The 13,262-nt window shown below is 36.9% G+C and overlaps 1 protein-coding gene across 2 annotated transcripts in view; it reads right to left on the bottom strand.

Annotated features, from left to right (window-relative positions):
* Positions 1–5,597: 5,597 nt before the first annotated feature.
* The window catches only part of negr1 (neuronal growth regulator 1), a 164,264-nt gene continuing 156,599 nt past the window's right edge, over positions 5,598–13,262 (bottom strand). The window contains exon 7 of one of the 2 annotated variants that reach the window (XM_058778333.1): positions 5,598–6,413. In XM_058778333.1, coding sequence (XP_058634316.1) covers positions 6,250–6,413 — 164 coding nt within the window. In that variant the 3' untranslated portion in view covers positions 5,598–6,249. The remainder of the gene's footprint in view (positions 6,414–13,262) is intronic. The other variant, XM_058778329.1, reaches the window with a different exon arrangement.

Raw genomic sequence — 13,262 nt, 5'->3', positions numbered from 1 at the left:
GAAACACTTCAGCCGCAAAGCCGTTTCAACTCACTGAGGGGTTTGGCAAAGTCAAAGACACCCTCTTGTCTGCTCATTCTCCTGATGTTTCAAAATGAGCTCAGGCAGTTCCCTCACCACGCTCAGATCTGTCAGCCTGATTGGTGCCTCCATAACACCTCGCACTTGTGTCGACAGCAGCTTTCGACAATCACGGCTGGCAAATCAGGCTGTTCTCTGACAAAAATGACCGGCGGACACCATCCTGTTTTTGACAAGGAGGGCAAGGCTCCGGTCGCTTCCGAGCAGGCCTCATCGCTAACAGACCACGACCGAATCTCGCAGCGCTCCCTGGAAACACACACCTGTTTCTGCACTAAAAATATCAAGATACAATATCTAAGTCCATCTGTCACTTATGAGACTCCGCTGACATTTTTAATCAGACGGACAATGGGACTGCGCTGCGGAATTATTGAGCCACAAGTAAACAGGCAACTTTGGCCATAGCGGTTGGCTATAATTGAATTCAATATGATCTTTTATGTCAGGGAAGGAAACAAAGAGAGCTTGCTGATATGAGTAGGCAGCCATAAAAGGCTGGCTTCAGTGCTTTTCTATGCAGTCTGCAAAATCCTTTGAGGTTCAGCCTTGCTTTGAGATTATTAAGTCGGAAATACATCAAAGAATCAAGCAATGAATTGCCCATTATTGCCAAATTATTACTGTTTGGAGATGCAGCCAGGATTGTGTGCAGCAATTTTTCTCTCTCCACCCTTTAATACTTTCCTAGATTTCCGTCATGGGGATAATACCTGCTGCAAATGTGCAATTTAATAACAGAGCGACTGTACGTTGCGAGGATCACACCCTTCCATTCTAATGTACAAATTCCTTAAAATCGTAATCTAATAAACTGGCTGAGCTCTGCTTTTCTGACAAGAGATGCACCTCATGTATTTCCCGCATCGAAATGTCTACAATCACAAAGAACCGCAGTACTCTGTCACTGGTGTTGGGTGAATTATTGTGCATTTTATTCCACATAAGAGTCTGTGAAAGAGTAAATAAGTTTGCGACTGGTGTTTGAGCAATGGCGAAATTGGCCCCGGTGTGTAAAAAAGGAGGCGGTAATGATCTTAACGTCTCGCCTATAAATTAAATTCAAATAGCCATTTCAGCCACTAATGGATGCATAATTCCAGAGTTATAATTGTACTCCATTAGGCCATTTACTAGCCTCTGTCCCTGAAAGAGTACCTGGAGGACTGGAAAGCCAGGAAGAGGCACTGTTGTCTTCAGAGCTGAAGTACCATCATGTACATCAGATAAATTTTGTCCGTTGTCAAATGCCTCCGTTCACCCACGGAAAGAGCACCGTATAATCTCGAGCACCCAGTTCACGTCCATTCTCTACTATTCCTCCTTCTTTCAAAGCTTTGGAAAGCTTTAAGCCGTGCCTGACAGGTCTATTTCGCTGTCCTTCACAGTCAGTATGTGCGGGTCCCGGGAGCTCCAGTTGGCTGCTGACCCTCCGGGGGATTATGTCTCTACACTAACCTGTGTGAGAGAGGGTTGAAGGGGTAATTAAAACTAAATAATAAAAGTTGCTCTTCAATCCAGGGGTGAAATTTCAGATCAATGAAGCCAGAGGGAGGGCAGCTGTTTCCTGCCCTAGGCGCACACCGCTTCACACAGCGTAATTCAAACACTAGGATACCGACTCAGTCATCACAAATCCATTTTCTTCATGAAACCATTGACATATTGAGTTAATAACCAAGGTTATTTTGTCACCGTCACTAGAAAAAAAAGACAATTAAAGAATATTGTCTATGTAAACGTAGACAGAAACAACACTTACAACAATATACATATATATAGCAACAGTTAGTTCTTGCGGAAAACACCACCCACAACATTCATAACAGCCTGAAGGTAGTTTAAGGTGATTGCATTCGTTTCTTTGCTACAATACTATTGTTTTCACAATGCACCTGAAAGCTTTAATACTAAAAACAAGTGTTGGAAATGTTAATTCTGCTCTAAATATAAATGCTATGAAGTCAGTCTTGAAGTTACAGCTAGCCATGATTGCATGGCAAGAAAAAATAAAATAAAACCAGAAAAGCAAACAATTCTTTGTGCTTAGGAAAAACATAGTGCTTCATGTCATTGCAAACACAATGATGAAAGAGAATAATATGCAGGATTAAACAAAGCTTTTTGCATAAACAAAGAACAAATCCAATAAGGAGGTCCATTGCTGCTTTGGTATTTATTTGCCACTGCAGCATGTTACAAATTGTTGTTTTGGCCCTTGGTAAAATGTACGTTTTTTATTTCAATAAAGGGAATAAAGGAAAAAGGACAATGTCACACAAGGGCTGTTTCTGAAATGAAACTAACCTTTTATATTTTGTGTTGCCATACAATGACATATCTACAGTAATACCTCTGAACTACTTTGCTGAAGGTTTATCTTTTTTTTTTTTTTAAATAAACAATTACCATTTCATAATAACAAGCCATTCAGGATTGAATTGAGGTTAAAATGTTGTTTAAATTCCAAAATTTAATTTTCATTTGAATTGATGTAGCAAACCTGTATATGCAAAAAAAAAATGTCAGTATGAAAAATGTTATCATAGAACATAAGGGGTATTTTCATGAATTAACTTTCACTTGGACAATGATGGACAAACATCATTTCCCAGATGCTTTAATTTACCCCAAAATCTTCAAAATGCAGAGCCAAAAAAAAAAAAAATGAAGCAGGCTTACAAGGTTTGTTTGAGTTGCAATTCAATAAATTCAAACTTCAGAAGGCTTGGAATATAGAGCAAGAGACTTATGGACCACTTTTATGGTGCTTTTGAGTCCTTTTCTGAGGCTTGAAAGCTTCAGTCCCATGGGGAATAATTGCAAGGAAAGAGCAACCAGTACAATTCTCCTTTTGTGCTCCACAGAAGAAGTAAAGTCATACGGTTTTGGAACAACATGAGGGTGACAAAATGTTCATTTTTAGATGAATTATCCCTTTAATTCAACATCATATGGCATGTGGTCAGTTCAAAAAGAATTCTAACTCCTAAACTGAAAAAGAAGTCAATTTATACATTCTACATTTTACCCAAGTCTGGAATCGTGATATTTTTAGCTACTTTTTTCTTAGTTAAGCAAAACCTCTTTAAAACATGCATGAGACTGACCATGATTTTTCCACTCCATATGCTAATCTAGGCTACTCCTGTCTCACTGGGAGATATCATTAATCCTCAATACATTTTTTCAGTGTTGCAATCAACAGAGACTGAAGTGTCATTTGCACTTTCAGACTGACCTGGTCTTTCATCCCCGGTGAGTTCAGCAGGAGTGTGAACACAAAAGCCAGCAGTGATGGGTCAGTTCCTTGCCTGAAGGGGTTTGCTGTTACACCGCATGGCCTGATGAGCTTTTCTTAGAGCGCTGCGTGGTAGGGCTGAAAACTCATTTGTTGGTGGAAACCACAGAGAATTATTCCACAATACAAGCTATCTTATTGCAACGGCAGCATAAGACCTTCTATGCCACTCTTGTTGACTGTTGAATGAATGAATTTCATATTTGTACAAATCATACCTCAATCCCATAATTAATTTTGACTGTGGTTATAGGGGTTGTCTCTGGGAAACAATTTCAGGATTAATATTCTCTAGAGCAATACTTCTCATATTCATTGCTTCTGGCAGTCACTCTAATGATTACTTATTATGTATTATTTCAGTTCCCTCAACTATCAAAAATGACATTTTAGTGTGCTATTACAAAATACTATTTTAAACTGAACAATGCCTTCTATGAAATGGCAACTCCAATGGGTTTGTAAGGGCACCTGAAGAGAAGGCACTTTTTCACCAATTACTACCAATCTTTGAGCTACTGAACAATTGGAGTGCAAGGATAAGTTTGTTGCGAGCTATATTTTATAAGCATGCAAGTGACATGTCAGTGAAATGAGATGGTAACTATGCACTCACCCTTTGCCACAGACACTGCAGAACTATGAGAGAGTGAGCCTTGTTGCTAGGATACAGAGCATGGCTCCTTAAAGGGAGCGTTGAAGAATGGAGAGAATTGGGAAGAGAGAGATTTCTTGAAACTAATGGCTTTTCGATGAATTTTGAAATAGAGCTGATCAATGGAAATAATTACACATAACTATACTGGTTTATTTTTTGTTCAACTCGCTCTCTCTCTGACCTACAAAACACAGCATAGGAGGCAATAACAAACACTATACACAGAAACTACTTCTTTTGTCTGCTTTAAACACTAAAGTTATATTATACGTAAGGAATAATGTACAGTGCTGTGAAATAAACCATGACAGATTGATCAGGATACCGGTGGTTACTCGGCAGATGAATAATTATGTGGACATGAACTATGGATTAGGACTGAAATGATCTGAATCCTAAAGCTTCTTCTAAGAGTAAGACACAACCACCAAGATGAACACAAAATAAATCAAGAATCAAGCAAGGAAAAAATTCTAAAGCTTCTGCCTTAACATGAATGAGATTTGTAAGAATTGTGATACGAGAGACATGAAAGCAGTGCCAGTTTCAGTTACCGAGATCCGCGGTCTGACATACAGACATGTTTCCATCAACAAACATGTATATTAAAGGGACAGTTCACCCAAAATTGAAAATTACCCCATGATTTACTCACCCTCAAGCGATCCTAGGTGTATATGACTTTCTTCTTTCAAACAAATACAATCAGAGTTATATTAAAAACATGTCCTGGCTCTTCCAAACTTTGTAATAGCAGAGAATGGTGGTTGAGATTTTGAAGACGAAAAAAGTGCATCCATCCATCATAAAAGTACTCCACATGGCTCCAGGGGGGGTTAATAAAGACCTTCTGAAGCTAAGCGATGCATTTCCATAAAAAAAATATACATATTTAAAACTTTATAAACTGTAATCTCTAGCTTCCATTAACTTTCGCACGCTCATTCATGAGAGAGTGGCATTCCAGCGAATGACGTAAGATGTGAGAAGTGACAAACACGACTTTAGCTATGTTGAAGCATTGCGGATATACACACGAACGCACCATTTTAAGACTAATAAAATGTAGCGTATAACTAAAACAATTCACTTCTTCATGTGGTTTTTCTTTGCTGTAAACAAAACTTGGTTCTCGCAAGACTAGCATATACTCACCGGAGCTTACGTCTACGTCCTACATCATTCGCTGGAATGCCACTCTCTCGTGAATATGTGTATGACGATTAGCGGAAGCTAGAGATTATGGTTTATAAAATCTTAAATATGAATATTTTTCTTAAACAAATGCATCGCTTCACTTCAGAAGGTCTTTATCAACCCTCCCAGAGATGTGTGGCGTACTTTTATGATAGATGCCAATTTTTGGGCTTCAAAATCTCAACCCCCATTCACTGCCATTATAAAGTTTGGAAAAGCCTATATTTTTCTATATAACTCTGATTGTATTCATTTGAAAGAAGAAAGTCATATTTTGATTTCATATTCATAAGTCATTTTCATTACACGCTCATTGTCGTGACTGTTCGACAGATTCTGTGGATATGTTATAGACGTTAAGTTTTCATAAGTGAAACGGTCTATGCAAAAATATACTAATTTATATTAGGTTTATTTATTTTTTTGTTAGTTTGAAGGTATGACACATAAGCTTTGCTTAGGCAGCTGTACTGAAATAGCTTTCTGTCTGCCTGTCAACAACAGCTCTGACCCCATAACCCCTTGTCTTAATTACATGTAGGGTTAAAATGGATTGCCGTCCTTCAGAGATCCATTGTGAATTTTATTAGACAGCCTGGTTGCAAGGTCCTTGAGTGGATAATTAAAACAGAAAGGTAGTTTAGGTGATGAATTTAAACATTCTGCCACTGAAATTATTCAAATGGTTAAACAGTTCTAGGGCATCATATGGGAGCTGTTATCTTCTTATTAATACAAATAAATGTGGAATGAAAAAAGAAAATGTGGTGAAACATGCCTTGGCGAATCAATCTTTGGTATCCCTGTGGACAGTTTGAAGGTTCTTTTGGAGTGCAGGTGCTCCTGACACTTCTGTATCATTTATTCTCCACCTTTCGGCCATGACATTTAGTTTCTCCCCAAGTAACAGCAACAGGGCCAATCAGAGATGAGGAGAGCAGCTGTGTTGAGTTGCACTCCCTTGCTCGGCGTGGTTTGTTTTAAATGTTCGTGTGACAGGAGCAGGGCATCATTAGGGAACTTGCACACACATGAGCACTGGCTGAGAATGCAAAGACCTGCTTATGCTGACAGAAAACAGGATGGCCTCCTCACATACCCTGATCTTGATGTCTTCGTCAGCCAGATAATCGATAGATCTGAGGAACTGTAAGGAACACTTGCCACCACTGAGACCTGGCAAAGAGCATTTAAAACAGCTTGTTAGTAAAACACACAAAAAAGAGAGTTTTATCTGATGAGATGAGCTCACAAAATTACAGCCATGTTGAATAATCTTCAGCTCTACTAAATTAGCAGAGGCCATTTGCATTTTGGAATGCATAAATATACCCGTGAGATTTTCTCAGATGATGTTTTGTAGGAGGCTCTCCGTTTTCCCATGCAAAATGCAGTGACCCTTCTAACCCAAGACAAATGGAATCATCTATAGGCTTAAAATTCTAATCATTCTGAGATGATTGAAATTGGTGACATTATTTTCATTCATAATATTAACACATTTGAAATGATAAAGGGCTTAAGAGATCATTAGTTCATTCAAATAGGGATGTCACAAGGATTATAAGTAACTATAACACTCTAAAAAATGCTAAATACAACCCAGTGCTGGGTAAAATATGGACGAACCCAGCGACTGGGTTGTCTTTACCCAGTGGTTGAATTAAACATTTAACCCAACTGTTGGTTGAAAACAACCCAGCATGTGTTCTGTCCAATATTTACCCAGCACTGGGTTGTATTTAACCCAGCATTTTTTAGAGTGAAGGTTTATAAAGAGAAAAACTCCTCAAAAAAAGTTATATGACCTCAAAAACATTTTACAGTTTTTGTTGGTCTTAACAATGGTTTGACATTTCTGTATGCTACCGCATTAATTATTTAGTGTTTCATAATTGTTTTACTGTTTAAATTTAGCTGAAACGCTTATAATTGACAATTTAATAGCAGGTTCCACTGTGACGACTTACCCCATGCATTCTCCTTTGTTGAGGAATGTTTTCATAAAATGTTCAATGAACTCTATCTGTTTTCCTGAGCAGTAACAGTGGAAATGTTCAATAGTTTTTTTTATAGTTAATGTATGTAGCAATAGAAAACTGACCTTATATAGTCACTGGAGTAACAACTTGTCTTTGTTTTGGTACAAATAAACTGGAAACTATTTGATAAAAGTTCACTAATTACAGGGCATTATTTGCACATTAGAAGGATTGATTGGATTACTTTGTAAATGCTCTTGGTGTAAACATTTGTAAAGCCTTTTTGTGAGTAATGATACATTGGGTTTTAATGTTGCAGAATCCTAAAGGCAAATAAAACTGAATGGAAATGCTAAAATATAATGTGTCCCATATTTTAACCACGCTAAATAAAGAGAATTACAATGTGGTTTTCAGGTTTCTGTTCACTGTTAGTGTAATCAGTGTCAGAGTGGTCTGGATGACAAAATTACAGCACCTCAGCACTAAAACTAGCATTTTAAATGTCATCGATTTTTCTGCACATACTACTGTGGCTGTCTGATTAGCACTTCTTAAGAGGAAGACAAAATTGGCAGCTTTCAAGAGAGCAAGTTTGATGACTTAAGCATCTATAAAAAGTCAGGCATGCACAGTACTCCTGAATGTTACATGACAAGCTAACATCGTAAAAATTCTCCTCTAATGATTCAGTTTTGCTGAGGACTTGTGTTCAGAAAATGACCTGATTAAGTGAACTGAATGAAAATGCAAACCTATTGACGTGATGCTGGACAGATTTATCTCAGCACAGAATGTCTATACCTAATGTATTTTTCCTCAAACAAATGATACTGGAAATATTTGAAATGAATAAATGAATTAAAATAAAATAATAAAGATCATGTATCTTATAGACTCGTGTTCAATCCCAAAAAGCAAATCACACATTCTATGCATTAGGGGTGTCGCGATATACCGGTATTGACGATAACCGTGATATTCAAAGCAACAATTATCGATATCGCGTTTTCTTTACTCGTCTTATTTTTGTATTTGCAATCAATACGGTCTGTGCATAGTAACACTTCATTTCTTTGTTCAAATCTGTTAACAGTTACACCGTTAAAACTGATCTTGAAAAACTGAGGGACCACATTGCTATATAAAACTCTGTAAAATGTTAAGTTGGTCGCAGTGCCATGCACTTAATGCCTCATCTGCAGTCGTTCTAGAAGCACATTAAAACTGAATTAGCAGCGCTCTTACTGCATGACTTCAGTGGCGCCGGCGCAACCATAGGTTAAAGAGCTTAAAATACGGGTATACAAGCTAACAGGTTAAAGTATCTGTTTAGATGTTAATATGGCAACACTTTACAATAAGGTTCATTAGTTAACATTAGTTAATTACATTAGTTAACATGAAATAAGAATGAACAATACTTCCACAGCATTTATTAATCTTAATGTTAATTTCAGCATTTACTAATGCAGTATTAAAATCACATGTTGTGTTTGTAAACTTTAATGCACTGTGAACTAACATGAACAATGAACGACTGTATTTTTATTAACATTAACAAAGAATAATAAATTGTGTAATAAATATATTGTTAGTTAATACATTAATGTTATCAAATGACATCTTATTGTAACGTGTTACTATTAATATTTATTCATCATACTGTTGAACTTGACAGTATTATCTCTCTTGTTATTTCATAGGAGCTCCAAAGAAGACAGAGAAAGCCAGAGTCTTGTGCCCTGTGTTTATCAGTATCTTTATGTTCGTGGGTGAAAAAGAAAAACTCAATAAACAAAGTAAAAAATAATTTGACTGACATAAATTTTCATTTTTACATTAGACATAATATATCGGTTAAAAATATCGGTCATCGGGCCACTTGGTCTGTAATAATCGGTATCGGCATCGGCATCGGCCCTGAAAAACACATATCGGTCGACCCCTATTTCTTATGGCCACAATAACCGTGATATGAAAAATCTAATATCATGACAGCCCTACTATGCATATATGTATAAAAATATTGTAAATAAATAAAATATATATATTTTAAAACATTAGTTTTTAATACAATTATGTATATTTAAATATTATTGTAAATTGGCTAAATGAAAAGTTGCTTAGTGTCAAATGCTTATATATGTTTTTTACATCCACTGCAGCAATCTTTATGTTGTTTGTCCAGTCTTATTTAGATTCTTTAATAATTTAAACTGGATCAATTATCAAATTGATGCTTGTTGTCAGACCAGAATATGCTAAGCAGCAGCAGCAGCAGCGGCAAAAGTGTTCAGGTTAAACAAATGATCATGAATTTATAAGTGGAAAAACCCTCTGAGAACGAAGTGCCCATATTGAGTCATCATATTTCACTTAAAGATAAGAAAAACTATAGGACGAAAGGGCAAATAGTTTATTCAACTACACTGAAGAAAACAGAAAAATCTGGTCCGACATGTTTTACAAATGCTTAAGGATTTAAAAAAATACATATTGGCACTTATCTCCAGAGGACAGGTGCTCAGGTGTGCAGTAAATAAATGCTACCCAAGGCAGTTTTCTGTGGAATTGGCACATGTTTGGCATAGCACTGAAAATATGCCATAAAGCAATTGATTTTAACCAGGTTGATGCCTCCAGAAGGCAATCAGATTGTTGTTTAAGAGACATTTATATACAATTGCCTCAGATGATATAATATGTAACTGCGTAACTGAAAAAAGATGACTGATATCTCCATGAATAGCCTGAGAACGTGTTTTGAATGTCCTTCACCTAATAACCGACAGAGTTCTTCCAGCAACACAGCACATAGTATTACTAGCTAAATAACCTTGTTGCATCACACATTACAAATTACATGTCTGTTTTACACTGAATACCATCCATCAAGACAAAACTGATGCTTGTACAAAATCCAAGCAGACATTTTCTGGTGGTGAGATATGATAAGACGACAAAGATGTTTTATAAAAAGAATAGGGAAAGCATTATTCTTTCTGTTCATTTTAATATACTCGACTGTCTTTTATGTCGAATGTGAGAAATATGACCGGAAAGTGACAGGGGCCATTGTGATGAGTTCGGTACATTCCCAGCCCAAGAGGCCATGATTCACAGCGATTTAATTGGAATAATGTATGAAATGAGTCATGCTTGCAGCCAGGAACGTTAACTCCCAGCTTCGCCAGTCTCGACAGAGATCAATGCACCTAACCTCAATTCAAGAAAACATCCTTTAATGGATACCCCGGGGAACCATGCCAAGCTTCTACCCTCCACTTATTTATTTATTTTTTAATTTGCGCGACTGTAGTGAACACTTTCTAATTACCCACCGGAGCACAAAGGGGCTTGTGTCAGAATGCAATTCTGAAATCCCATCACGCTAAACAGTGGCGTTTTATCATCTTCATTCAACTTGTGATGTTCAGGTTTATAGTCTCTTTCATGCCTTGATAGTTATGGGGGAACATGTTCAGACAAGAGCTGTAAAGTAACTTGTGCTGTGGCGAAGACGCTCTCAGACTAACAGCACAACATCTTGCATTTATAGGGAGCCTAATGCTTGAGATTAATGGGGTGTTGCAATGATGGCATAATATAATGGAGTTTTAGTACAATAAGTGACATAGTTTTAATCTCTCTGAAAATTACTAAAACAAGTGTGACCTTTGGAGACAGTCTTTTACTTCTCACTTTCTTTCATTTCAGAAGGAAATTAAATACATGCTTTTAGCTCGTTTAGACATGACAAGGCACTCTTTCTCCCCATTTTTGTGGAGGTTTTCTCGACCTCTATGAAAGAAAAGTGTGAATTCCAGACACACGGTAGCTGATTTCTGCAGATTACATTAAAAACCCTGATGAATGGGAGGAAAAAGCAGTCAGAATAGGAGGCCAGCATTTTATATCTAAGCTTTTATGTGAGATGTAATTTTGTTTGGGCACTTTCTTCAAAATAAAAAGAGATGGGATTCTACGAGAAAGCTTTTTTTTTTTTTTTTTAATGGAGAAAGCACAAAAAGTCTTTCACCTGATGTTTTCTATAAACCTACAGTAAAAGAAGAAAAATATAAAAAGAATATATCTTCTGTAGCATTTGGACCAATCAGACACACAATTTTTCCTTAGATTTAACAAATCTATTAGTCATTAGATAAACAAATAATCACAGACCCCTCACCCAATACACATACTGGGTGCCTGTATGTCTGTGAATGACTTACCATGACAACCAGGACACTTCAGCCAGACCAGATAAACTTTATGACCTAATGGTTCTCCCTCTCACCATCTTTGAACCTTAGGAAAGACATTATGGCATAAAAATGGACTCTGATTAATTCATAGAAAAACCTTTCTTTGAATGAACACACATATCCTTCAGGTCACTGTGTATATTATTGCTGTTCTTGTATATGTTCCTGCGTATTGTACACTGTTTTATGCATGCTTATGATAGATCACTAGTTAATATCACCTCACTTATACCATGTTTGGTCTCTATCAATTCGTCTTCGGATGATCTAATTGATAATGTATATTATATGTTGATACCTATGCAACATATTAGTGTTCAAAGAATCTTTAGTAGTTTTTGCATTAACCCCAGGCGAATTACATATGCAAATTACCATGTTCAGAGACAAAGAGTCGTAAACTTTCCCTCCAAAATTGAAAGTCACCACTTGCTCTTTGACACCCCAGAGGTGTGACCTCTATATCAGATAAAGCTCTCACATCAGTGACCCGCCACAGTCTGCGGTTCTTTTAGATCCTAAGAGGATGAGGAGGATGTGAGCTCCTCAGCAACCCTGAAGTTTTTGCGCCAGGCCTTGCGGCCTTGACTTTCCATTCAACCAAAGATCCTCGGATCTCAGCAGATCTCTTTCTTAGCTCTTTTTCACTTTCTACCTGGGAAGAAACTCCCAATCACCATCGAGTCAGGACAACTTTGGAATTCATCTCTCTTCAACCCGGAAGAACGTGATCGCGAGTCCAAACCTTGAAACCATCAAGACTTTCATCCAAGACTGCATTCGGACACTCGTCAACGACAAAGGCAATGCAAGTATCGTACATTTAACTAAACGAAATGGTTTAGTATAAGCTATAGATCCCGTTATACACGGCGCTGATGGTTTTACTCAAGTGGTTAACTGACTCTTTCCATAACTGCATTCTCTGGTTTCTCTATCGGCTTCATTCATCCACTTTAGCTCCCTTTTGTATGTACACGTGAGTGTATGTATGTTTGTTTGTTTGTTTGTTAGAACTAGTTGGTGTTAGTGTTTAGTTAATAAAACTCTTGTGCACAAATTACACACAGTTTCAAATTACAGTTTCTGGTTCTGCTTGTAGATAATGTCCCTTTACGATTTTGATCCTTACTACATGCTCTAATACATTCATACTTAGGAAAGTATTTTCTGTGGCCATGAAAATATCTTTTCTTAGAGTTGATATGAACTTACACTGAATGTTCGCTGGATGAACAGAGCAGTTGTAATTAATCATAATTAATTGTAATTATTTATATACATTTCCCTTTTGAGCTGATTTGCTACACTTCATACGTTCATGATACAGATTTTACATTGGATCTATAAAGAAGTAAACAAATATATCCTTAAAATCTTACATTTGAATGTTATGTGGTCTGGGTTGTATTTTACTTGATGAGGGCTTGTCAACCAACCGGTCCATGTTGGCATCTGCGTAATTTGACAAGCTAATATCAAGTTACAGATGAAATGCTGTAGAATTTGATTGGTTAACAACAAAAGCATAGAGAAATCTTTTCTGAGCATGACTCTAGGGTTAGTTTAATTGTAATATTAGCATATAGCATTGTTTTTCTCTTGCTGTATACTATTAGAACCGACCTGTGACCCATCTTTGGGTCACAATCCACGACTTCAGAGACACTGATCTAGATATTCCAAAATGAGATGAGAAATAATTAATTTCATTTCATGCACACTTCACATAGCTCAGAGTATTTATTCACACAAATTGTTTACATGGAGATGCC

This window comes from Onychostoma macrolepis, chromosome 06 (genome assembly GCF_012432095.1).
Source record: "Onychostoma macrolepis isolate SWU-2019 chromosome 06, ASM1243209v1, whole genome shotgun sequence".
Classification (NCBI taxonomy): domain Eukaryota; kingdom Metazoa; phylum Chordata; class Actinopteri; order Cypriniformes; family Cyprinidae; genus Onychostoma; species Onychostoma macrolepis.
The sequence above is the reverse complement of the archived record's forward strand: the minus strand, read 5'-3'. Positions and strand labels throughout refer to the sequence as shown.